This window comes from Lissotriton vulgaris, chromosome 4_1 (genome assembly GCF_964263255.1).
Source record: "Lissotriton vulgaris chromosome 4_1, aLisVul1.2, whole genome shotgun sequence".
Classification (NCBI taxonomy): domain Eukaryota; kingdom Metazoa; phylum Chordata; class Amphibia; order Caudata; family Salamandridae; genus Lissotriton; species Lissotriton vulgaris.
This window is the reverse complement of record NC_141691.1, coordinates 136,793,338-136,819,045: the sequence shown is the minus strand read 5'-3', so window position 1 is coordinate 136,819,045 and position 25,708 is coordinate 136,793,338. Positions and strand designations below refer to the sequence as shown.

The window sequence follows — 25,708 nt, the reverse complement described above, 5'->3', positions numbered from 1 at the left end:
GATTTAGGAGTTGGTTGGCCCATAAAACATTTATTTGGGGTACAGGATTTGTATCCTGGTGCGAGCCCCCTTTCTGTGGAGTTGCAATCTGTAGTTCTACTTGAGCGCTTGCAAATATTTGCAATTTTATGTGTAGTATTTTGTTGTATGTGCATTAAAGTACTTTTCCTTATTAAAAAAAAATGACCAGTCAGTGATTTTATCAGTGCTTAATTTGAGCAGATGCTTTCAGGTGCTCAGCACCAGCACTTCTTTCACAGGGGCTACAATTTCTGACCCTGCAGGTGGTGGTCTCTATAGTAATTGTTCACATTCAAAATCAAAATAATAACATTTGTTGCATGGTGACTGGCTGGTAAATGTTCATAGACAGGCCAGGATACGCCTGTCCAGGCAGGCATGATTGTGTATCGCCACGTTAGTGATGATGTCATCACGCCGAAGACAAGTCCAAGAAGTCATCGACAAACTATGGCTTGCATTCTATTCCCCCAGCCTGCTGCACCCTGCCACTGCCTGAGCCTAGGCCTCTCATTGGATAATTGTAGCTGGGGGCTGGCTCATGACGGAGTTGAGGCAAGGAAGTTGCAGAGGCGTCACTAGGGTTAGTGTCACCCAGTGCGGGTAAAGGTGTCACCCCCTAACGACTTACCCCATGGGCTTGCTAAATAACAAACAAGAGCTCTTTATTTCAGATCTCCTTCAAGCAAATTAAATGGAGGGAAAGACAGGCAGAGGGTGTGTACAGGTAAATGTGTGAGGGAAAGGGAGGAGTAGGTGAGTGAGTTAAAGTCACTGCCTAACATTCCCACATTACTGTCGGCACCGGAGTGCAATGGCATGGCAGTAGGGGTCGTGGCAGGGGGGGAGAGGGGCGGGGGTTTGTTATAATTAAAAAAACGTACCTTTCTGCCTGGGACCGCTCCGCGCCGCCTCAGTGCTCCTGACCGGTCCTGGGCTGCTCCGTTTTTCCAACTTCCCTCCCTCCCCTGTGCCAATCACAACACTGCAATGGCAGCGTTGTGATTGCCTAGAGCAGGGATACTACTACCTGCCCATAGGAGACCGGGGGTTACTGCAGGAAGCAACCCTCGGTCTCAGCCCAGAAAACGGAACTTGCACACTATTTGCTGCTGGGCTACCCTGAGCTTGCTTGCAGGCTGTCAGTCAACTCTAGACTGCCGTAGCGCCACCCACCCATCCCCTTAGCTTTGTCCGGGCTTGCAGCTTCAGTGAGCCGCAGCCTCTTTGCCACACTAACCACCTCACGATCACTAATTAAATTCACAGGGACCGGTGCAAGAGCAAATAGTGTTTATAAGGAAGCAGCAGAAAAAGAAAAGCACTGTTGGATCGAAAGAGGACGCAAGGACACTTGTTCATGAAGACAGTGTGTTTCAATCAATATACGTGCACACACTTAAACTGAGTCATTTTAGAAGTAAAAGAGGAGAGCTTTCAAGTCATTGCCGGTGGACGTGCTGTTTATTGTGTGTGGGTCCCGTAAAAGGTTTACACCAATCCACTTGTACACCCAAGAGTTTGAGGGCCCGAGCCGTGAATAAGCATGCTCATTTTCTTATCGCAAAGACTGGGCGTCGCCAGTCTGGCCTCGCAGCACTGGGTCAGGGTGTCTCACGACCTCTGCTAAGGGTCGCACAGGAAGTGAGCAATGGAGTACTCCCAAACCGCCTCTCCATTCCGAAGGGGAGTATTCTAAATAATGGGGGTCAATGATCTATCGTTGGAGAGTAGGGGCAGGTTAAGCTCTCCAAAGAGGATAATCGTACCTGGTGCATGATTGGTGTCACCCCAGGCGATAGTGTCACCCGGTGCGATCCGCACACCCCACACCCTACTAGTGACGCCACTGGAAAGCTGCAAAAGCGCATTTGGAGCTTGGGGGTGAGGGCTCTTGAGGAAGAATAAACAAAAGTAAGTGTGGACTTTCCACTTGCTTTGTAGCCAGAGTAGCATATCCTGCAGCCCTGCATTGCTGCTATCCTCAACGTGCTCGATGCGGCTGTGGCCCAACACAACTTTTGTGTGCCATGGCATCACCTGTAGAATCTGTGGTAATTGCTGAGCGTGCGTGAGTCCAGTAGGCACCACAGCCATACTTACCGGCTTTGGCATCATTACGGTTGGGGACAATGCCTGTGCTGTATCCGGCAGGGTCACAGCAAGCTGAGCAGTGGATGCTGATCCCGTCGCCTAACCTGGACCTACTAATAACAGGCAGCACTAGCAGTGACATCATCTGCTGTGCTGGAGTAGCTGTCTGCTCCGCAATAAACCCAGTCATACCGCACTGATTAATATATGCAAAAAATGCATTTTCATTTGGTGTACATTTTGTGTTTGCACTCGGTGTAGGTAAGAAAGTAAAACACGCCATCTTCCACTTCTTTAGGAATGACAACAGGAAAACGCAGAGTTCAAAATAACAGGGACATGTACAGGATGACGACAGGGGTCACAGGCAGCCGCAGTGTTATAGATGAGAGAGAGCAGGAGTAAAGAGAAGAAAGAAACAACAGGAGGGGAGAGAGATAAGACGGAGCTAAGTAGAAGAAAAGGAGAGTAAATCAGATACAAAAAATAAGCAGCCTTGATGTAAAGAAGAGAGCATTAAGAAGAGAGAAGATAGAAAGAAATGATGTAGAGTACAGAACAGAGTAAAAATAGCAGACAAATGATAGAACAGAGACACGGCTAATCACTGCTAGTAGAGTGATAGTAAAGAGCAAAGATCGAGAGAAGAGAGAGCAGAGCATAGATAAAAGTGAAGAGGAAAAACTTTTTTTTTTACAAATTAAGCACTCTTGGTTGTTATTTTGTGTGGTGCTGACTTCTGAGTTTCTAGCTTACAACAGTACCCCAAGTCAGCCTTCTACTGCTTTGCCTCACTAATCATAGTCCAGTGCTAAAAGGAATACTTATTCCACAGTTTTAGGAACCACGGTATGGAGCACACAGGACACAGGTGTGAAGACCTCTAAAGACACAATTGGGCTAAGTAACGTTTTATTGATCTCTATTTCCAGGAAAGCATAAACTGGAAGCCAGTTGTGTTACAATTGCATTAATACTTTATGTAATTCTTGAAACTGGTCGAACTTGTTCTGTAACAATTTCCTTGTGTACCACATTTTTACCGCCAGTTATTCCTGAAATTCACACTGCTTCTCTCTTAATCTCATTGAATCTTTCCGTTCCTATTCCTTCACCCATTCCTCCTTCACAATCAATGTAGCTCATACTTTTGCCACTCACTAGAGATATAGTATTATTAATAAAATGTTTCACATATTAAAGCACTCATGGTACTGTACATGTCATTCTTAGAGTATTGTACATTTCATTCTTAGAGTACCACGTATCTTTAACTTCTTCATAACACCAGGAAATAACTCATTAGGTTTGGCAAGGCACTCAATTGACACCAAGTATTATTAGGTATGACCTCATGTAACTGTATTTTTTAGCTGTATCCCATATTTAATGAACGCATGACCCAGCTAGCCCTACTTTTAGGTGACATTTTTAATTTTAAGAATTGTCTTGAAAATAAGTAATACCTGGGATTTCTTAAAACGTGTCATTGATTAATATTTAAAGAAATTTGTTGAAGTTACCAATCCAAAGGAAACACACACAAATGGAACCATGCCAATGTTCCATCATGAACAATGTCAAGGGTTTAGGATTGCCTGGTGGTAACTATTCCGCTTTATCCAGTATACCTAACACGTATTATAACATATTTGCCATTAATAATATCTCCATGGTCAATGCATATTCTATTACTGTCAATTGGTTTTCAGATAATTATTAACTGGGAGAGCCACTTTTGTGCCTCAATGGGTGGCTGTAGAATGCCCAATCTCACTGGTATTGTTGTAAGAAAGACCATAAGTCAATAATAGTGCTAATGACCAACATCCCACCAAAGTACATAGGATATCCATTCCAGCCACAATGATCAACTAATATCAAGCATAAACACCATACACATCAAGCTATTTAAATATTTAATATACCAACCTGAACACTACTTGGAGAGAAGACCTTACAAGAGGGGGGATTGGGGTTCTGAACCTTAAATAAATTACAAAGCAACAAGGGAAGACGATGACATTGTGACTGCCCATCATAACAACAAGTCATCATAGTAAATGTATCAATGATGGATTCATCATTGATCTATTTAACAATATCATAACTAAGGTCATCACTGAAAAAAATCACAGTATTTAAAATTTCTCATTGAATAATGATTTACAGCGCCGGGACACCTCCTAGTAGAGGTAGCTGTTTGCGCTATACAAACATCTGTATTATTATTGTATTAATAATGTTGCTTTGCCAGTGTGGGAGAGAGGAGGTAGAGTGATGGCATTATTGTTTATTTTTTTTATTTATTTAAGAAGTTTTCTATAGCGCTGGCCTGACCCTAGGGTATTGGAGCGCTTTACAGCAGATACATAGCAGATAATCACCAAATACAAAATAGAAAAGCAACATATTAACAGAAGAACGCAACAGCATTACATTAGGGCAAGCAGAATCACTTCAAAGATCTTTTGGTTTCTCAATCATTTCCAATGCTGACGACACTCAAATTGTGGTGTCAATCACCAGTAGCATTGAGGAGGTGGCGAATCGTTTCAACACCTGTATGCAATCTGTCATCAGTTGGATAAGCAGTCAGTCCCTCGAGTTAAACTCAGAAAAAACTGACGTGCTCCTCTTTGGTAAAGGCACCTACTTTTGGAACCAAACCTGGTGGCCACAGGTTTTGGGCCACTTTCCCACACTAGTACCCAGAGTGAGAAATCTTGGGGTAATCTTTGACTCCAACCTCTCCATTATTGACCAGACTAAAGCTTATCTCTTCTTGTTTTTCATGTTAAAAACCTTGAAGAAAATGTTGCCTTTCATTACCTTTGAACTACATAACACAGTCATTGTCTCCTTGGTCCTGTTGAGATTAGACTCCTATAATGCCCTTTATCTGGGCATGCAGCAACTTCAGAGGTTGCAGAATGCAGTGGAACGCCTCCTCAAAAACATTCCAAAATGGAAATCAATCTCTAGTGCACAATTGGAGCTCCACTGGCTTTCAGTAAAATAATAGTAGTCTTCAAAGCACTGTCCATAGTGCACAAAGCTCTCCTCCATACAGGTTTAGATTATCTAAAGAGAAAATTCTCATGGTATACTCCAAGAAGATGTCTGCGATCTGCTGCTTCTAAAGCAGTGCGATTACATCCAAAATCCGCAAGGTATCCCAGGAGCTTTGTCTACTCCACTTGCCAGCTTTGGAACCATCTGCTGTGGCATCTTTGATGCCAACCAAATCTGATGATCTTTAGAAAACACCTTAGAACTTGGTTCTTCTTGCTCCCTCTATAGTTTTCTGATTTTTGTCATTCTCAATACAGTATCTCCCGGGCGATAGCACTAAGATGCCTTCAGGCATTCGTTGTGCTTCATAAATAAAAAATATCAAATAAGTTTTTGGATAGGTAATCAGTTTCTTGGCTCACTTTATAAATGTTTAGTATGACAAAGCAACACTGGGATATTGTGTTGCACAAGTAGAGGACTGGGAGAAGTAGAGCATACATTTTTACATTTTCGTACTACAAGTTCAATTGAGTTATTCATACCACAAGTATGCTGCCTGCCACAAACTGCAACAACAAGGTGATGCATTGAATGCCTGAATTAATCTCAGTCACTGGTAATTGGTCAAACCTCATTCCGGTCCATCTTTTGTCACTCACCATGTTACACTAAACAAAGGCCCACCGTAAACAACCGTGCTCATCATAAGAACTGTCTGCCCTAAACTTCCAGGTGAAGCCCCCTCCAGAAAGGACTACAAGCAACCCCAGACTTGTTAGTAGAGTGTAGCTTGAGTTCTATGGCACAGTGAGCACAGGACCCATGTCTGGACATACCCACCACTCTTAGGGCATCACCTGCAACAAGAGATGATGGATGAAATGCTTGAATCATTCCAATCATGGAGTCCCACTCTGCAACTCTGAGCAATAGCTTGCTTAATCTCCACAACGGCCCCCACAACGCTAAGGATGCCTGGCCATCACCCTGGGGGTGCCCAGGAGTGGAGCCTCACTGGGAAAGACAGGATGGGTTCCACAGCGGTATTCATACAAGCGCCTTGAGACCCTTGCGGGTGAGTAGTGCGCTATAAAAGTATCAATTTACAATTTACATTGTATTCACTGTAAAAGCAAATAAAAATGTATATAAGTAAAAGCAAAAAAAAAAAACGAAGGTTAAGCCACTAAACCTTGAGCGCTTAGGTTCATGTATTCCTCCAAGGACCGCCAAAGAGTGCAAGCACTTGGAGGTGCAGACTATTTGCACTCAAGGAGCGTATGAGCCCCTCAGAGGTAAGACACCCACGACCACCAAGTATGGAATGATAAGTACTGAAATGCCTATTTCACTTTTTGAATCCCCAGTGGGGCCTTGTGGTGTCAATGCTGACTGTTGTGAAGAGAGTCTCAATTATGTTGTTTTGTGTTGTGTAGACTCTTGTGCTGAGCTCTCTCCCTCATTTGTGTACGTTAGACTTCTCAAACCTCCTCCTTCTCTTACAGCATGGGTCGGCGCCCTGGCCATGGGCATGATTTTCTTCTGCTCCCCCATCGTCAGCATATTCACCGACAGGATTGGCTGTCGCTTGACGTCATCTTGCGGCGCCGCAGTGGCTTTCATTGGACTTCTTTCCAGTTCCTTCACCAAGTAAGGCGGAAGTGCTCTCTCAGCCATGAATTAGCATCATGATCTTACAGATGTTGCCTCTTGCTCTCATCGCCTTTGCTGTTTGTGCGCTCTTTCTTGCTCAGTGGCTCCCGCCATCGACTCACTGCTGGACTCGTGCATGGAGGCAGGCACTGCACTCCTTCACCTTTGTCTCACTTCTGTTTTATTACTATTGATTTGTGACCACCAGATTATAGGCTCCAGTTCCTGCAGGGCTAACTCAACCTTTCATCTTTCTGAGATTGATCATTGAGAACCTTTACATTGAATAATAATCTCTGTCATGTATTCCATAGCGCTTGATATAAGAGATGTGGTAGTAAGCGCTATGCAACAGGCAACTTGTTACTCTATATTCCATTGTTGATCGTTTAAATTAAAGTAGGACGCACATGTGATTATTTCCTGCAGGGCAAGTCTTAACGTGTTGCTTTTAGTTATGCTTATCATTTTACAGATGCATGTTTTATCTTAAGTATGATTTATCTTGTTATTTAAAAAAAGCTGAAATGCTCACTGGTACTTAACAAGTCATAGGGTGCCACCAGACCTTTTCGTGCCTTAATTCTAGGCGCCCAAAACACCAAGGACGGAGGCAATGAGAGAGATTCACAAAGCATTTCAAGAGAGACAAATTAACCTGCACTTGTGCAAATTACTGCGTGCTTGTGAATTTCCGTGTTTGTTACTAATTTACTAAGCACTGGGAAATTCATAATCTGTACAAGTGTGGGGTGAATAGGGACCTTTCAACATATTTAAGCAGGTCGAGTGAATTATCTGTGAAAGTGTGCATATACTCATTTGTTTTACTCCCTGTTTTTATGACCACAAAGTGGACACTAGGTCAACAAATACAATTTACGTATTGGGATGCATATGATTCATACCTATAAAGAAGGCGCCTTATACTTTGTGAATCTTCCCAAGCAGCAGGGTTTTGGTGTGAACACTTTCTGTCATTTTTCCAAGTTCATTACGTTATTTTTCAGACACTTGTCTGCCCAGGCTGATGACATTTTCATGCACTGAGCCCAAGGGATCTTACTCGGTGTCTGAACAAATGTCCAAGGAGATAAAAATGCAGAGACCTGACGTGGAGATGGTGGGTGCAGAACAAAATTTAACTCAGGGCCGAATTAGATTTGGACGTAAGGATTTGTGTGCGTCAGTGGTTAATTTGAGCTAGTGGTTTCCGATGGGCGCCACCGGCGCTTATATTATGCCCACCAAGACATTTACCCCGTCCTGCGGGTATAAGCCTGGTGAACAGTCCCAACTTTAGAGAGTCTGTCCTGTCCAGCCTGGTGAACAGTCCCAGCTGGAGGGTGTCTGTCCTGTCCAGCATGGTGAACAGTTCCAGCTGGAGGGTGTCTGTCCTGTCCAGCCTGGTGAAAATTCCCAGCTGGAGGGTGTCTGTCCTGTCCAGCATGGTGAACAGTTCCAGCTGGAGGGTGTCTGTCCTGTCCAGCCTGGTGAAAAGTCCCAGCTGGAGGGTGTCTGTTCTGTCCAGCCTGGTGAACAGTCCCAACTGGAGAGAGTCTGTCCTGTCCAGCCTGGTGAACAGTCCTAGCTGGAGGGTGTCTGTCCTGTCCAACCTGGTGAACAGTCCCAGATGGAGGGTGTCTGTCCTGTCCAGCCTGGTAATCAATCCCAGCTAGAGGATGTCTGTCCTGTCTAGCCAGGCGATCAGTCCCAGCTGAATGGTGTCTGCCCTGTCCTCAATGTGGCCCTGAAAGGCATAATTAGCTGTGAAGCCTTGAAGGTAGGCTAAGGTGATGCCACCCCACCATTCACCAGCACGCACCAGGTATCGCACATCATTAAAGCAATACTCCCATCTATTTCGATGCAGGACATTGCATTTTATTTGAGATTCTTAACCCCTGAGAACACAAATGATCCATTCTGAGTGGAGGACCCTGTTCACCGAATCGTCCTACTTTCTTCGAACATGTCTCCAAAAATGTTTGATCAAAACGTCCGTCAGTAAACAACTGTCCAAGAGAAGAAGCGGGCATAGGGCGTACCCGCATTGTCATAGTAGATCCTCCGTCTGATAGTCGGGGAGATAGAAAATCCGGTTGTTGGAAATATTTGACCATACCAATCAAAGTGTACCACCCCACACAACTATTCACCGGTGTCAGGGGAAGTGCTAGGAATCTATCTTTTTTATAAGCAGCAGAAGGTAACAATCCACAATCCCAACAATCGGTCACATTATATACTGCATGAGCATGATGTAGAGTCTTAATAAAAACATTATCTCTATAGCCTTTGCGTAAACTTTGTTCACCATAATCAACAGTAATCATGTTATGTTCGGGGATGGCAGAAGGTGTGGGAGCAAACACATGTACAGGATAGACTTTGTCCAGAAAAAACAATATTCCAAGAACCACAATGAATGCAATGAGCAGTATTACGATGACCACTATTTTTCCTTTACGTGGTAAAGCCAACCATGGGGAATCAGGCTCCGGTCTACGAGTTTCAGAAAGGGTCATTTTACAAAATATGTTTTTCCGACAGTGACCTGATCCATTTTCTTATCCCTAATGAAGGCCAGCAACTAATGCCTTAAAGGCGAAATGGGTTGGTGCTAGATATTCTGTTTAATCTTAGTCTAACCTTGAATCACAGATATATCACAGATATATCCTATTAACCCCTTAGCTGCGGCGGCTATTCTGCTGCAGCGCTAAGGGGGAGGCGGGGCCGCGCGGCGCACCTGTACTAATGACGGAACCGCTCCGTCACGGCCCTCGGGTGGGCTGTGCTTGTAACGGAACGGTTCCGTCACGGCCCCGTCCGCTCTTTAAAACGTCAGCGCAGGCGCGGAATTCGCCTCGCGCTGGCACGGCGAGCGGGCCGTGACGGAACCGTTCCGTCACCAGCACAGCCCACCCGAGGCTTGTGACGGAACGGTTCCGTCACGAGCACACAAAGGGTTAAAGAAAAATACTTCGAAAGACCGGGGGCCTGCTAGGAGGCAGCCCCTGGAGCAATGCTGGCTTGTGTAGGACCTCCCACTGGCCATTTCCGGCTATAGAGTGTGACATTTCAGCGGTGGGGCTCATCATTTTCATGAGAGGTGCCACAGTGGCAGCAGCATGACAGCGTCTTATAGCATGTGTGCGCTCACTCGGGATGTACAGACCGGTGGTGGCTATTGGGCATTTTATGTGATTGTAAAGAATTGATTATTTACTGGTAATATTCATTCCACAGAGTTCGCCCTTTCTCCCTCCACTAGGGAAGCAGTGAGCTGACCCACTCTGTCATTTCTTAAACCAGCAAACTAAGTCCCTCCTCACAGAAGACAAGAAGCCCTGGAGCCTCCAGACGCGAAGTACTGGAATGAGGATGTGATGACTTGCTGCTGCGGAGATGGCTGGTAGCTAACCACAACGGGCCTTATTCACAAAAGTAATCTGAGACAAAATCCTAACTTTACGACTTTCGGTATTCACAAAAGGCATCTGGGAGTAGTATTGTTAGGATTCTGTCTTAAGACCAAATCTTAAGTTTAACTTAAGTTAGGATTTTGCTTTAAGACCAAAACTTCAAAAAAACTTAAGACAAAATCCTATATTTACTACTCCTAAATGCCTTTTGTGAATACCGAAAGTCGTAAAGTTAGGATTTTGTCTCAGACTACTTTTGTGAATCGGGCCGATCATTACTGCATCTCATCCATCTTCCTCGTCCTGGTCTTTGACATTGAGAATATGGCCAGGTAGTAGACCCACCAATGACTGACACTGAGACTTTGTGATTGCCATGCCTCTAGGCTTATTCAGAAAGAAATAAGATGTAATAACAAATTCTAGCTTCAAACAACAATTGAGCCGAGTATTGTACTGAAATCTACACTCTGAACTCCCCGCTCCCAAAGTGAAAAGGTTGTCAAGGTGTGAGGTGAGGGCCAGGTTGCAGCATTACATATTGCCACCCCTCTGAAATACACAGATGAACCTGCCTTCTCTGAGGTAGATTAGGGTTAGCGTTGCTGTCGATTGATTTGTGCTCCTCTGGCACAAACTGAAAGTAGCCCTTGGAGGAACGAAGGAAAGACAACTCCCGCAGTCCATTTGCCATCTTTGGCCCCATTTATATTCCTATCGCCTGTTAATCCATCTTGAGAAAAACTATGAAGGTTAGAAATGGGCTTTGTGTCTGCCTACCAATGAGGCCTCAGTTAGCCTTTGATTCAATGCGATTTCCATCTCCTAAACGCATTACTCTTCTGCACTCACTCAAAGTCATGTACTTTCAGACCTAAAATAATGGGTGCCTTGAACTCTGCCTCTTTTCATTTCCCCGAACAATATAGGCGAGTGTGGTCTCCAGTAAAACCTCTTGTTGTGCTGTGATGGACATAGCTCCCTGACTCTACACTCCAGCTAGTCTACACACCAAACCCAAGCTCCTTGTGGCTCATTGCATTTCTTTGGACAATTGTGCACTGGTGCTTAATTTGAGGGGGTGGTTGCAGGTGGGGCCCACCAGGCCTCCTTTTTAAGGACCAGCCCTTATTGTTCCTCATCGGACTTTGATCCAGAGAAGGAGAGAGAAAAACACAAAATGGAGAAGGAAAGAGGAAGAGAAAAGGCAGAAAAACTGACAAAGGAAGAAAGCAGGGATGAACAAGAACCTGCAAGAGGGAAGTAAAGAGGCATGGAGTATCTGCTGGTGGATTAAAGTGACATGAGGTGGGATCAAGACTTTGTAGTCTTGGTATTGAGCATCCTAAACTTCAAAGGTACTGGCCGCGTGCACCAACAGGCCACCCTTCTCCTTGAATCATTCACTAACTTTCTCCTCTTCCTGCCTTCTGTGAAAGCCAATCGGATCCCCAAAATAACAATGCTGAAAAATCTATAAACAGCAGTACTTGTCAAAATGAGATAAACGAATGAACCCAGCACAGTCTACCTCAGCAGCCGTGCCGTAATTGCACGTCTGTTGTTGACCCTAATTCTTGCCCAACCCCATAGCAGCACATAATCTCATAAAGTGACTACAGTGTGTATTTAAAACAAAGGGGCCACAAGGTAAAGTGCCTCTCTGGTGTCAGAGTTCCATTTGAAGCAGTGTTGCCCAATCACTGGGCCGCTTGTGGTGTATGCTCCACCCCTTCGCTGAACGCCACTGCCACGCAATATATAACTTAAAGCAAGCGAGAGTGCAAAGCGGGGATTGCTAAATGGTCAAATATTGAGATATAGAGGTAGGTATTCTCACAACTGACTGCAGTGTTCAGTTAAATCAAAGGAATCACAAGTTTATTTGTTTAGTTTTTTTATTTCAAATCTGTTTTATTGAAAATACAAATCAAAACAATACAACAATCAAGATATCATGAAAAGGAAGAAAGTAGAGGAAGGAAAGGAACGAAAGAGAAGACCAATGAAACAAGGGAAGGAAGGGCTGCATCGTTAATAACTCCGGAAGAGCAGCAAATGAAAACGCAGGGGACAAAGCGATGGCGCATTACAAATATGTCAAACATGGAAGGACAGTACTCTGGGAGAGAAATAAAAAAGAAAAAAAAAGGGTATCCAACATGTGCGGAGGGGCTTGATGGTGATGGGACCCGCTAGGGGAAAGGAGCTACGTAAAATGTAAGCGGGGAGAGCGAAGTGATCCACAACAAGAAATAGAGCCCCTGTGAATGAAGAGACCCAGTGTGGAGAAGGGCCCAGGGAGAGTCATATCAATGAAAAAGGCGGGCACCATGCAGAGGGGAGATTAGGCATGTTTAGTTTTTTTATGAAGTATATGTCCGCCCATGGGTATCATGGGGCCGAGGGAGCCAACTTAAGGGACCAAGACTATCATACCAAACAGTGGCGACTCCTCCGCTATGGCGGTAGAGCATCAGCCCACTGCTTTCAAGCTGTGCGAGAAGCACAAACATAAAATGATTATAATTTTCAGTTATTATCATTTGATGTTTTTGCCGCCGGGCGGGCATGTCGGCGGGTCTGCTCTCTGAGCAAGGCAGTGGAGGAGTGGTTTGCCCACTCCTAATTGCTCAATGACTGTTTGGTTGGACCTCTCGGCCCCCCCCCAAACCAGTTATGCGCACTTTCCCCGTTCTCCATGCAGACTGCATTACAGCTTTCATGGAGAACATGCCCACCCCTCCAGCCCCTTGCTGAGTGCGTGTCACTGCACTCAGATCAATCACAACGCTGCATTGCAGCATTGTGATTAGTCAAGGGAACCTGTGTGCCGGGTGCTTTCTGTTCCTGGAAGCCAAGAGCAAGAGCAGAGGCGCGGGACCCGGCAGGAAGGTACGTTTTTAAAATTTTTATTGTTACCTGCGCACCTCTCTACCCCCCGCCCCCTGCCCACCTATTCCCCCCTTGTGCCCGTCATGCCACCCACGAGCCACTGGCAGCAATTTGTGAACATGCAGTTCGCTTAGAAGAGGCAGAATAAGTATTGCAGGAGGACAGAACTGTTTTTATCCCCTGAGCATTTAGAGGGGAGGCTGCTCACAGTCCCCCAGTGCTCCCTATTCGCCCACATTGTGGACATTGTGATCTGTCCAGCTGCAGAATTCTACCTTTGCGGGCCTGTAGTGTTAAATATTGTCAGCAAAGAGAGCATTCTGATTGGCTGACCAACTCCAAACATTCAACTCCCAGTGCTATCGGCTGTTAAAGGCCCACTTCTGTAGTGACAAGATCCTATAACAAGGGTGGGAGCCTTTAACAACTGGTATAGCCCAAGGCAGAAAAGCTATAATGCTACTAGAGCAATCCACTGGCTGAAGGTAGCATTGTCTAAAATAATATCATCAAGGCCCTTACTGATGAGCTGCGGCATGAGCTGTACTCCATCAGGGCCCTTTCTGATGAGGGCAGGGCCGGACTGGGAACCACAACCGGCCCTGGCAAAGTGCTCAGCCGGCCCCCTTCCCCACTAGGGCGGAAGAGGGATTGGGGGGAAGGGGGGGGTGGGGGGTTGGAGGTGCCGCGTAGCTCTTTGCCGGTGCCGGTTTTCGGCCGATTTTGGTACGGCCCTGTAACAAAAACGACCCCCAGGGGCCCAAAACCAGCCCCCACCCATGTTATGTTATGTTATGTTAAATGAAACTTTTTAAGCGCACTAACACCAGAGGTTTCTTGGCGCACCGGGGGATTGCCCGGTGCCCGCTATGGCCAGTCCGGGCCTGGATGAGGGGAGCATGAACCGCATTTCAACAAGGCCTTACTGATGAGCTGCAACATGAACTGCTGTTAGTCTCTGTGCAGATGTTTGATAAATTGAAGTCAAGGGTACACGTCTTCCAGTGACTACCTGCTCCTGCTGGACAAAATCAGACATCTAGAAGCACTCTGACCTGATCTGCTGTGCAGCCCAGTAGCATTTTAGAAATTCTATTCCATCACACAGAGCGCAAAGTGACCTGTCCAAATCACACTGCAATCCGCTCTCCCTGAGAAAGCTGTACAGATGCTGAGCATGCGGGGTGAATTAAATTAGCAAGGGTCTTGTTTTCATTTCCTTCCCAATTTTAACATTTTTCTTCACATGTAGGATGCTCATTAAGCGTAAATTCTCACTGCTCTGGGCAATAACAGCTATTAATTGAGCGCCCAATCACTGCTGGCCTGCGTTATTACAACAGGTAAAAGGTTGAAGGGAGTCAGTGAAGGGTGGATGAGAAGGATAACAACTTTCAGGTCTGCAATCCGAGGAATGCTTAGCTTGGGAGCGATCAATGGGGAGGCAATTAACCGCTGTTATTGCCCAGCAGCAAAGAGCAATAACACTATCAAGACCCAAACTTCCCTGACTCCTCTGACTTCTTCCGCCCAAAAAACTTTTTGGCCTCATACTTAGTGCTTGATGTTTTTCCTTGATCAGCCATTTCATGCTCACTCCATGCTAATCTCTCTGTATTCACAAAATCACACATACATTTCACCGTACCCACCTGGGTCGGTTATCGCGCCTGTTTTCTACCACGTCAGCTTCTCCTCACAGCAGGCCACAATCTCTGCGGATCTCTGACAACTGGGAAACGGCCTTAACAACGTGGCCTTAAAGCACAAGTGCCATTTCCCTGCAAATTGAACAATGCTTGCCTTAACCGAGCATATGCCTTAAGCACAGGCAGTCAGCGTTCTAGCTGTCTCAGTGGATGGATGGGAGAGGAACCGGAAGGAATGCGGCAGGAAAGACGGACTGTGACATGGCTGGGTAAATTGAGCTGGGGGACGGGAGGATGTGGGGGTAGGTTTTAGGGGCGGGGGGCTGGTGTTTGTGCTCAGGAATGGGGGCTGGGGTCAGAGTTGTTTTTAGGGGACTACGTTTTAGGGCTCAGGGCAGGGGGTGGAAAGGGGCAGTTTTCAGGGCTGGTGTGCAGTTTATAGGGCTCTGGGCATGCAGGAAAGGGGCAGTTTTCAGGGCTTGGGGACATTTTTAGGGCTCAGGGTGGGGGTACTGGGGCCGGCATAGTTTTTGGGGATAGGGTTTGTGGTTTAGGGCTCAGGATAGGGGGTCAGGTACTTTATAGGGCTGGGGCAGGTAGAGTACACATCTTCACCACACATGTCTCTTTACCGAACGCGTCTTCACCATGAAACTGCATGGTAATGGCATGCGTGGTGAAGGCATGTGTGGTAAAGATGAGGTCATGGTTGAAGCATGCGTTGTTCCATCACACAACCCCAAGAAATATTTGGCCTTGCACCTTCCTGGTGACTAGTGTTGTCTAGTTGTTTTTCTCCAAACCATAGCCCTATCCTGCTTCAGTGTGCTACCGCCACATCGATCTTTAAATATTGACCTCCAACACTATCCATTGAAAGATACCGACTGGCACAGTATCACTGAGGCGCATGTTGGCTATGGAGTTAGAATATTACATGGGCACCAATGTGACTCTACTGTGGAAGTTGATATCTTGCAGGCGATGCTGCCGACAGTCGATATTCTTGCATTTATGATCTAGTCATAGCACCCCAAGTCATCACCCTGATTTGACATCTTCTCGGATCCACCGCCTCCCCTGAATTGTTTTCCCGATACTGCCCACCTCTCCTCACCCCTCCTGCTGACACCCTTTCCCGCACCTGCTGGGCACAGTGCCCTTGGCATGATAAAAGGATAAGGAGATGGCAGCAGGAGGTGACCGAGGCAAGAGGCTCTGCACTGTCTCCAACCTTAAGGTAAAGAAAAACCTTAGTTTGTGACCAGTAACAAAAGTTATTGCCTGCAATTTAAACATTCTGATTGCCTTAGCTGCTCTTAATGCTCAACAGAGGGTGCTAATAGTTTCCATTGGTTCCTGAGTATGATTTATACATCTGTCACATTTTCCTAGAAATGTAAGAAGCAGCTCTCCTTACTCTTATGGTAATAAGTTTAACCCAATTTACAACCAACACATATTTACAAATCAACCATTACATAGAATCTTGCTGACCCCTTGTTTACTGGTGCCTGTAATACTGGTGGTGGGATCAGTGTTCTGCGTATTAAACCATCCTTTATCAGATCTACCCTTCATAAGGTGTTAATTGCTCAAAGTTATCCATGATATTTCCATAATTTCCCCATGAGAGCAGCTCTTTGAGAAGGTTTTGTTTCCTGTGGAATTGTTGGAAATCCTTATGTGAAACAAGTGTTTCTGGCAGCTGGTGGCAACTACAAGGTCATCACTGAGTCTGCACTTACGTTTACTGCCGCCCTGGGTCTCTGCAGACCAAAGGTAAGTGGGTTAAAGCCTCAGTTGGCGCGGATGGTGCTGAAGAAGTGTGATGTTGTAGGTAGTCTTCCTGAAAATTATACTATTTTTAAAAAACTTGCAAAAACATTAATCCATGTGATACACCTTGACACACCTTGACTGCCTCCAGATGAGTGAGGCTTAATTTAGATACTAAGCTGGTAAGTGATAATACATTGATAGTATAAACCCTGCACTGTTTGTTCACCTATGTTGGTGAGTGCGTGTCTCTGTTACCGCAATGAGGGTTTTAATTTCACCAATTCACATCATAAGCCGATTCTTATACAAATGAGAGGTGAGAATACTAGTTCTCCTTTAGGTAACAATACCTTGCTCTTCCCCTGGTGAACCACACAAGGAAGTCATGTTTACATTTCCTTTCCCTTTTAGTCATATGCAGTGACCCCTACCTGAGTATAGAACCAATGCGATGTAGGGGAAACTTATAGAGATGCCCAAGTGCTGATGAATTCCGCTGACATAAATTGGCGTTTTAAACGGGCGGAGTCCTTTCTTGTTAAGCTTGTTATAAGGAGGTAGTAATAAATAAGAACCCTGCCTATCACCACAGAATGTAAGACCCAATTTATGTGAAGTTCACCCATGTGGATCAAAACAGCACTTGACAGTACAGTCAAGGAAATTGATACTGATTCACCTGAACTGCTTGTTCTTAGTCTGATCCCGAAGCTAGGGATCCCCAATCTCCTGATAAACATCTATAATAGGTCTTCCCCACACAACAAGGGTTCCCAGACTCAGAATACATTCTTAGAAGCCCTTTAGGCCAAGCACAATGTGATCATCTCGGAAGTCTTTAACTACAGTTTTTTTTCTTCAGAGTTTTATATAGCGCTAACCTGACCCGAAGGTATCAGGTATCAGAGCGCTTTACATGAGCACCAATTGCTTTACACAAGGACACATGATTTTTTTGTTAGGCACGGGGAGATCGATTTTCCCAGAATCACAGGATGTTGAGCGTCGTTGCCGAGACGCAAACCTGGTTCCCCAGATTTGAGGTCAGCCTCCCTAGCCGTTAGGTCACATCCTCTCCCCTCTTTTGAGCCCTAACCTCCAATGCCGGAGCTGATTAGAGTCCAGGATGAGTGTTGGAGAATTCCATCTCTGTCTAATCCGAAGGGAAATATTAGAATGAGAGGGCCGCTTCACGGATGGTAGACATAGCTGTGTCCAATCGCCTAATAGTGTGCAATGGCCGCTACGTTTCGGACCTCAGAGCCAAATTCACTTTCAAGAGGGGTTATAGAAAAGCAACATTCGTTATATATTAATCAATGTTAAAAATTGGCATGAAATCTCCAATATGGAGGTCATTGAGCACCAGGAAAATGACCACCATCCACTCCTACTTGAATTAAAAGGGTCCCAAATTGGGGATATGATATTCCCAGAGACACTTGCACCTAATTTAACAGTCTTGACTAACAACAGACGTAATGTGAGAATGGTGGACATATCCAATTCTGCGAATGTCTTAGAAGAGATTTATAGTACTCTAAGTATAGTCTTAACTGCACTCGAGGACCAGGATTGCACATCTCTCCACACCATGCTTGTTCATGAAGAATTGTTTTTAAGATTGAAAGAACTCTTTCTGAAAGATGTCAAAAACCACGATAGCCCCCATAAAATGCACCTATGGTTTAACCACCACTGCGGGAAGGCTAAAACCGACCTTGTAAACCAAAATGTAAGGTGAGGCCTGACATCATTACTTGCAGACAAAAATATGCCAAGGTTATCAAATCCAGCAAGTCCCAGTGGGAAGTCAAGCTATGGGAGGACCTGCTGGAAGCAGTAAAGGGGAAAGACAGCAGATGATTCTGGCATCTGTTACACGTGATGGGACCGAACTCGGCCAGAATACCACATTTCCCGCAGGGCAGGGGGTTGAGCATTTTACAGCTTTTTATGCAGATTTAACATACAGGAATGCCAAGGATACCCTTCTGTCCCCACTTGTCCCCAAGGGTGTAGAAAGAGTTCCAGTGCTATTCACACTGCAAAAACCCCTTACTGCCATCCATGCTCAAAACGCTGGGAAAGCACTTGTCCTTGACAAGATCCCCTCTGATCTGTATTGTTCCGAACCTTCGATATGGCGATCATATATAAACACTTGTCCAATGCCATAGGTGCAGGAGCCCCAATTCCCAATTCCTGGAAAGGGGCTGAAATTATATACATTTTTAAGACAGCAGCTGGACAAGTTACTGCCAACTACTGCCCGATAAGTTTTATTGATAATATTCTCAAGATCCTTATAGCAAGCAATTCCTCACAAAACTTTGGGAGTGGATATCGGCTAATAATATGGTTTTGCATCTCCAGGCTGGGTTCAAACCTAAGATAAGTACGGTTGACCAGGCCCTACAGTTCCTGACTATAAAACATAAAATCTGTAGACATAGATCAGAGCTCCCTGTCTGTCGCATTTGTGGATCTGAGAGCCTTCTTCAAAGTTGTCCCAAGGGTAAAACTCTGGGAGGTTTGGGGTAAAATGGGAGTTCCTGCTGGCCTATTGTCCTTGATCCAGCAATTATTCGCAGATACCTTTGCCAGAGGTAGGTGGGACCAGGTTGGGAAACCACAGAGGACATGTATATTAGTAGCCATGGCTTCGAAACAAATGGTGGCAAAACCAAATACATGGTACTCAATCCTCAGAAAAAAAGCTGGGCAGAATGTTGTCTGGAAGGCTCCATATTGAAACGGGGTTCTGAATTTGAATACCTAGGGGTGAGGCTCACTGATTCCCATAGATGCATTGCACAGATTGAGAAAACCTCATTGACTTTAAGGCACAGAGCTGGGACCATCATTAGCTTTTGCCAGTTGGGCTTCTTCATACCCTATCTCACCAGCCTGGGAGTTTTATACGGTGCAAGCATGTGGGGCAGCTCTGTAAGGGGCAGACTTGTGGGGCCTTTTACAAGCTTGTCTTGTATGAGAGACATGAGAACTCCTTTATTAAATCACTGTTGAGATTTCCCACTAGTGCACCACTACTGCCACTAGGATTTGATTTAAACCTACAACCAATTTCGGACATAGCTAACTCAAAATCAGTTTCACATTGGATTAGATTGTTTACAACAGGGGAACTGGCACCTTATAAAGAATGTCTTAGAGAGACGCTGGCTAAACACTTGTTGCACACAGTTCCTTGGCTTTCTTCTATAAAAGTTTGGCTCACTAGGCCTGTGTGAATACTGGTCGCACCCCACAGCAATAGCCTTAAGTGGTCGAGAAACTGTAACATCTTGTTATTGGAATTCTATTTGAAGTAGTAGAATAGCTGCTGTTTCTTCGGGTAGTCTTTCAAATTGCTATTGGTATTTTAAGTGTGTTTTGCAATTTGAGGAACTCTTGGATTATGTTAATCGGCCGCTCACAAGAGCTTTATTTATTAACTTCCGGCTACAGATTCTGTCCTTAGCATCTTTTACCTGTTCATGGAACAAACGTTTTAATCTCACTAATCTATGCCCCAGTGACTGTCCACTTTTATTCTGTTGCCAAGCAGTGGGCCCTGTGCATTGCCCTCTTTTGCACCTTTTTGGGCTTTAAGATCATTCCAGTCCCTTAAGAATTTAAAAGACAGGCAATAGGAGTGGCATTATCTACTCGATCTCTAATTATCTGCAGTCAATTTGCTATATTAGATCCAGGATTGCTGCTACAAAATCCCCCAAAAAACTGGTGTTTTTTAGTTTCAATGTACTGTGCAATTTAGCCATTGGGGAACCAGACAAGTGTCTTAAGTTATCATCTAATTCTATTAAGCTCTAACAGTATTTTTCCAAAAATAGCATTGTGGACCCTTTTCGACTTCCTTCTTTGGATTTTTCTTGAGGTTTTTGTTTATCTGGAAGTCCAGATAAACAAACAGCCGGAAGTCCAGTATATTTTATTCTTACTAATGACTATCCTAGAGTTGTAAGCTGCTATCATTTTGCTATTTCTGTAATTAATTTTGTATTTTAGAGCTGTATGTTTTTATAATACTTTTATATGTTTTTACATTTGTTCCGTGAACCGAAATACATTTCAACTTGTAAATATGAAATGCACTGCACCACTATCACTGAGCACCAAATTGAAGCGTTTCCCGCCCCCAAGGAAGACTCGGATCAGAGCTCCGGTATGGCACGTCTTTACTCTTGCTCTGCCACAACCTTACTACTTTCCCCCATTCCCTTTCCTGTCCCGTCCCTTCCCCTTCCGCCTGTCCTGTCCCAACATCAGGGTCAGGCGAAGACAACACGACACCTCCCCCTTTTGTATAATAATGCTACTGTCTCTTAGAGTTCTTCAATAAGACGAGCCGGTCGTCTGATGATCCGTCGAGGACGGCTGGGCCGCCCTGGTTCCTGTGTCTGGTGGTCCCTGACTTCTTCATGTCTTACCGGCTGGAATGTTCTCGGTCACTATTCTCACTTTGGCTCAGCGAGTCAGTGCTGGAGTCCTGGACTTGAGCTCTGTCGCAAACAGTGGGCTTACATCTTTTGAAGTATGATATGTTCCGGGTTATTCGTTTGTTGTCGGCCTCTGCTGTGATCATAGTCCCATTTCGACTGGAGACTCGCAAGGGGTGAGCAAGGTACCGACTGTCTGCTTTCATTCTGCGGTCGCGCTTGACCATCACCCAGTCTCCTTCCTGAATGTCTGTCTGCTTCGCATGTCTGCATTGGTCGGCATAGGTCTTCATTTTCAATTTCTTGTCATGGTCCAGCTTTACCAGCGTGTCATAATCGGTGGTCACGGTTCGGGATCGTGAGATGATACTTGAGGTGTGTAGCCGTGTGCGGGGAACTCGTCCAAGCATCAGAGTGGCCGGGCATTGATTTGTGGTGCTGGGAGGCGTGGTGCGGTATGCTCGCAGTACTTCATTTAGGACTTGTTGTATATCCCGGTAAGCGTGTTCCGTTTGCTGGACCGCCTTCTTGAGAGTCCCCATAAACCGTTCAACCATGCCGTTGGCTTAAGGCCATAGGGGAGTGATTTTCCTGTGCTTGAAATTGAGATGTTTCGCAAATTCGGTGAACTTGTGACCATTGAACGGTGGGCCATTGTCTGTCTTTACTCCTATGGGCATTCCCCATGCTGCAAAAGTCTTGTCAATGACTGGAATCACTGCCGTCGCTTTGGTGGAAGATACTTGATGTGCGATGGGAAACCGTGAATATTCGTCCATGATGACGATGATATACTTGCCCGATTTCAGCGGACCGAAGAAGTCAATGGCCACTTGCTGCCACACCCCATCTGGTAGTTCCGACATCTGTAGAGGAGCTAGCGGTTCGTCGCGACCCACTAGTTGGCATGAGACGCAGTCCTTAAGCGTAGTCTCCACCATCTGGTCAAGCAATGGGAACCAGACGCGTTCCCGGAGTGCTTTCTTGGTGGCGACTGTCCCTCTGTGACCTTCGTGGGCCAGGTTGATAATTCCCTGCCGTAATCATTGAGAAATTACTATTCTCCCTCCTCTTAGCAGTAAACCGTCCGCGCTGAGTGATAGTTCTTCCTGGACATGTCTGAATGCCACAAGTTCTTGGACATCACCGGTTGTGTTTTGAGGGTTGTCCTTCAGGTGTCTCCATGAGTTGGTACGTATTCGGTTCATGACGTCTTGAAGTGTGAGATCCTGAGTGGACGCCTCATGGATGGCCTCCAATGGTACGGCAGGAGGGCATGCATTGTCAATGACGAAGTGGATATATTCCTCTGCCAGGGAGCATTGTTTTTTGGTATGTGGCTGTGGGTGCCGGGACATGTAGTCCGCTGGATTCTCCGACTTCCCGGGCTTGTGGACAATGGTGTGTATATATAGTCTTGGAGACGCAGTCCCCATCTCTCTATGCGTGGAGGCATCTTTGCTCTGGGATTGCCGAATATTGTGATGAGGGCTTGGTGATCTGTGATAAGGGTAAAGTGCTTCCTGTACACGAAGAGGTGAAAGTGCTCGCAGGCCCATACAACGGAAAGGCTCTCCTTTTCAGGTTGCAAGTAGTCCTTCTCCGTGTCGGTGAGACTGCGACTGGCATAGGCAACTACATGGCGTTGGACAGGGTCCTCGTTGTATTGCGCAAGGATGGCACCTAGCCCCACCGGACTGGCATCAACTGTTATTTCGGTTTTCCTCTTAGTGTCAAAGTAAGCCAGATTGATGGCAGAGCTCACAGCCTTCTTGATTTTATTGAAGGCATAGTCACAGGTGGGTGTCCATAGAAATTGTTGACCTTGACGAGTAAGTTCTCTGAGTGGGTAGCTGATGGTCGCGTAATCTTTAATGTAGCGAGCGCAGTAGCTTGCCATTCCTAGAAATGATCGAAGGTCCCTGAGGTCTTGTGGTTGTGGGGTATCCGCCAAGGCTGACACTTTCTCCAGAGTTTCATGCCGTCTTTGGAAAATATGTGTCCATTGAACTTTAAAGTCGATTTGTGGAACTCCCACTTGTCTGGGTCTAGTGTGAGGTTGGCATTTAGTAGCGCATGGCATACCCTATCCAGGGCCGTGTCATGTTCTGTTTGGTTTTCTCCGAATACTAGGATATCGTCACTATAGTTGAAAGCATTCAGAATGCCTTGAATCACTTGTCGAATAGCTTCCTGGAATATCTCGGCAGCTGAGGATATCTCAAAGTTGAGGCGTTTGTAGCGGAATAGGCCCTGGTGAGTTGTGAACGTAGTATTGTAGCGCCATTTCTCATGTAATTCTAACTGATGGTATCCCTTGTTGAGATCTAACTTTGAGAAGACTGTCACCCCATTGAGGCGAGCGATCATGTTGCTAATATGAGGTCCTGGATGCCACTCCCTTTCGATGGCCGTGTTGGGTGCGCGCATGTCCATACACAGGCGTACTTTGTTACCTTGTCCTTTCTTGGGCACTACTTCTACCAGCGATACCCACGGGGTGGTCCCGGTGGATCGTTCAATGATGTCTCTTCTCAACCGGTCTTGTAGCTCATCATCCACTGCCTGTTGCAGGTGGAATGGTACCTTTCTGTGGTGCTGCGCTATGGGCGTTTCCTGTTCGTTAATATGCAGTTTGACCTTGAATTGATTAAGTTTCCCTAGGCCTTTGAAGAGATTCGGGAACTTGCTGATAATGTCCGGGGCATCCTCTATCATGTAGAGAAGTTCGACGAGCTTGAGGCGTTCTGCGGTTGGCAGGCTGAGAAGGCAATCTGCCGCGTCTGGGCCTTCAACCACGTGGACATAGGCTTGGATTTGTCGGTCTTTATAGGCTAGGGTTGTGCTGAAATGTCCCAGGCATGGCAGCGGCGTCCTGGACATCCATGTGTAGACTCGAACGGTCGCTGGTTCCAATTTCGGTCAGGGTTTCATGCTATGATATTCTAGAGTGCAGATGTAATTCAGGGACGCTCCTGAATCTAGCACGAACTTGGCGGGGTGATTCCCTATCTGAATGTCCAGTTTGGGATATTTCTTTAGCCGGTCAGTATCTGACACCATACCTATATACTCATTGCTGTCCTGCGACACGGGCGTGGGAGACGATGATTCGCTGGATGTTGATCTTCGGGACCTGTAGGAGCCAGCTGAGCGAATGCTTGACCTCAACGAGCTGGAGGAGCGACCTTCTCTTCCTGTCACCGCTCAGGCGTGATGACGAGTGCCTGACCTTGACGTGGTTGTTTTTTGCTCTGATCGTCACGTTTGACAGGCTGCTTCAAAGTGGTTCTCTCTCCTGCAGCGGTGACACTGTTGGCCGATGGCGGGACATTGTCCTGAGTGAGGGTATTCTTGTTTGCATCTATAACACTTTGATGCGGGTTTGCTGTTCCGACTGTGTCGCGCTTCATTGCCCCGGGAGGTCTGCGTGAACCTTCCTGATTTGTGGTGGTCCAATCGGCACTTCGGGTCTGTGCGTAATTGCATTCTGACTGCTTGTTCCTTTTTCTCAGGTTTGTTGGCTTCCATTTTTTTGGCGTGATCTTCCGCTTGATCGTTTATGCGCGTTTGTTCTTCTATCTCTTCAAGGGTGTAGTGTTTTTTCAATAGACGGCGACATAGCGATTCTGATTGGCATCCCTCGATTATACGTAGTCGCAGCGTGTCTTCTGTGGTAAATGCGTCAAACTCACAATGTCGGGCTAAGCGTCTGATGCGGGCAATGAAGTCACACATTTGTTCATCTTTTTCTTGTGACGCGAGGTTGAAAGTGTACCGCTCATAGTCCAGATTGTGCTTGTGCAGGAATTTCCGATCTAGGGCCCCTTTTATGTCATCATATGAGGTGGCGCTGGCGGCAGGCAGTTCTTTGATGATTTGTGCGACGTCCTTTCCGATCAGGTTTCGCAGTGCTATTACTTTCTGTTTAGGATCCTGCACCTTAGATCCTGTCATAAAGTCTTCGAAGTCCTCTGCCCAGCTCCTCCACTTGGGTCCCATGCTATTCCCTGACGTCAGCTCCAACGGTTCTGGCGGGCGTAGATACGACACTCCCATTAGTATTTGGGGTGGTTGCTGAGGTTGCAGCGCTGTTCCCATGTCTGCTGGACGCTAGGTATCAGGTTCTGTCGTCATTCTAGTTCTAGATGTCTGTTTCCTGGCCAGCTGCTGCCTGAGATGCAGAACTTTTGGTGACTTTTGGAGATTAGCCTGATTTTAAAATGGTCGCCACAGAAAAGTCAATGTGGGTTTATGGCCGGCGCCTGACTTCAAAATGGCCGCCACTCGGGACAAAACCTTCTTTCATAGTAGTTAATGGGCTTCCTCTCTTCATCAATATATTTATGCCCAGGATCTTTGCTACTCCTCTCATGCAGGATCAGTGTTTGAGACTCAGGCCTCGCCAGCTCTGTCTCAGCTTTCGACTCTCAGGCAGCATCCAGGCTCCCTCTCACGTTTTCACGCTCTTCTCGCGCTGCTGTGTATTCAGCGCGTTCACGGCGGGGGAATCAGCATTGGTGGCGGCTCCTGTCTTCAAGAGGGTAGCGCTCAGAACTTTCCGCGAGTTCACTCGTGCCTTCGAACCCTCGGCTGTTCCGACGCTGCAGGTGCTCCGTTCTTCGGCTATATGCTTAAAGCAGGGGGGCATGAGCGGTGGGTGTCACAATCCCACCCTCGTCACCAGTGAAGCGTTTCCCGCCCC

At 46.0% G+C, this 25,708-nt stretch overlaps 1 protein-coding gene across 1 annotated transcript in view; it reads left to right on the top strand.

Moving 5' to 3' along the window:
* Positions 1-25,708, top strand: part of SLC16A2 (solute carrier family 16 member 2) — a 558,487-nt gene that overhangs the window by 319,318 nt on the left and 213,461 nt on the right. The window contains exon 2 of the mRNA XM_086918399.1: positions 6,639-6,783. Within this exon, the coding sequence (XP_086774525.1) occupies positions 6,639-6,783 (145 nt within the window). The remainder of the gene's footprint in view (positions 1-6,638; positions 6,784-25,708) is intronic.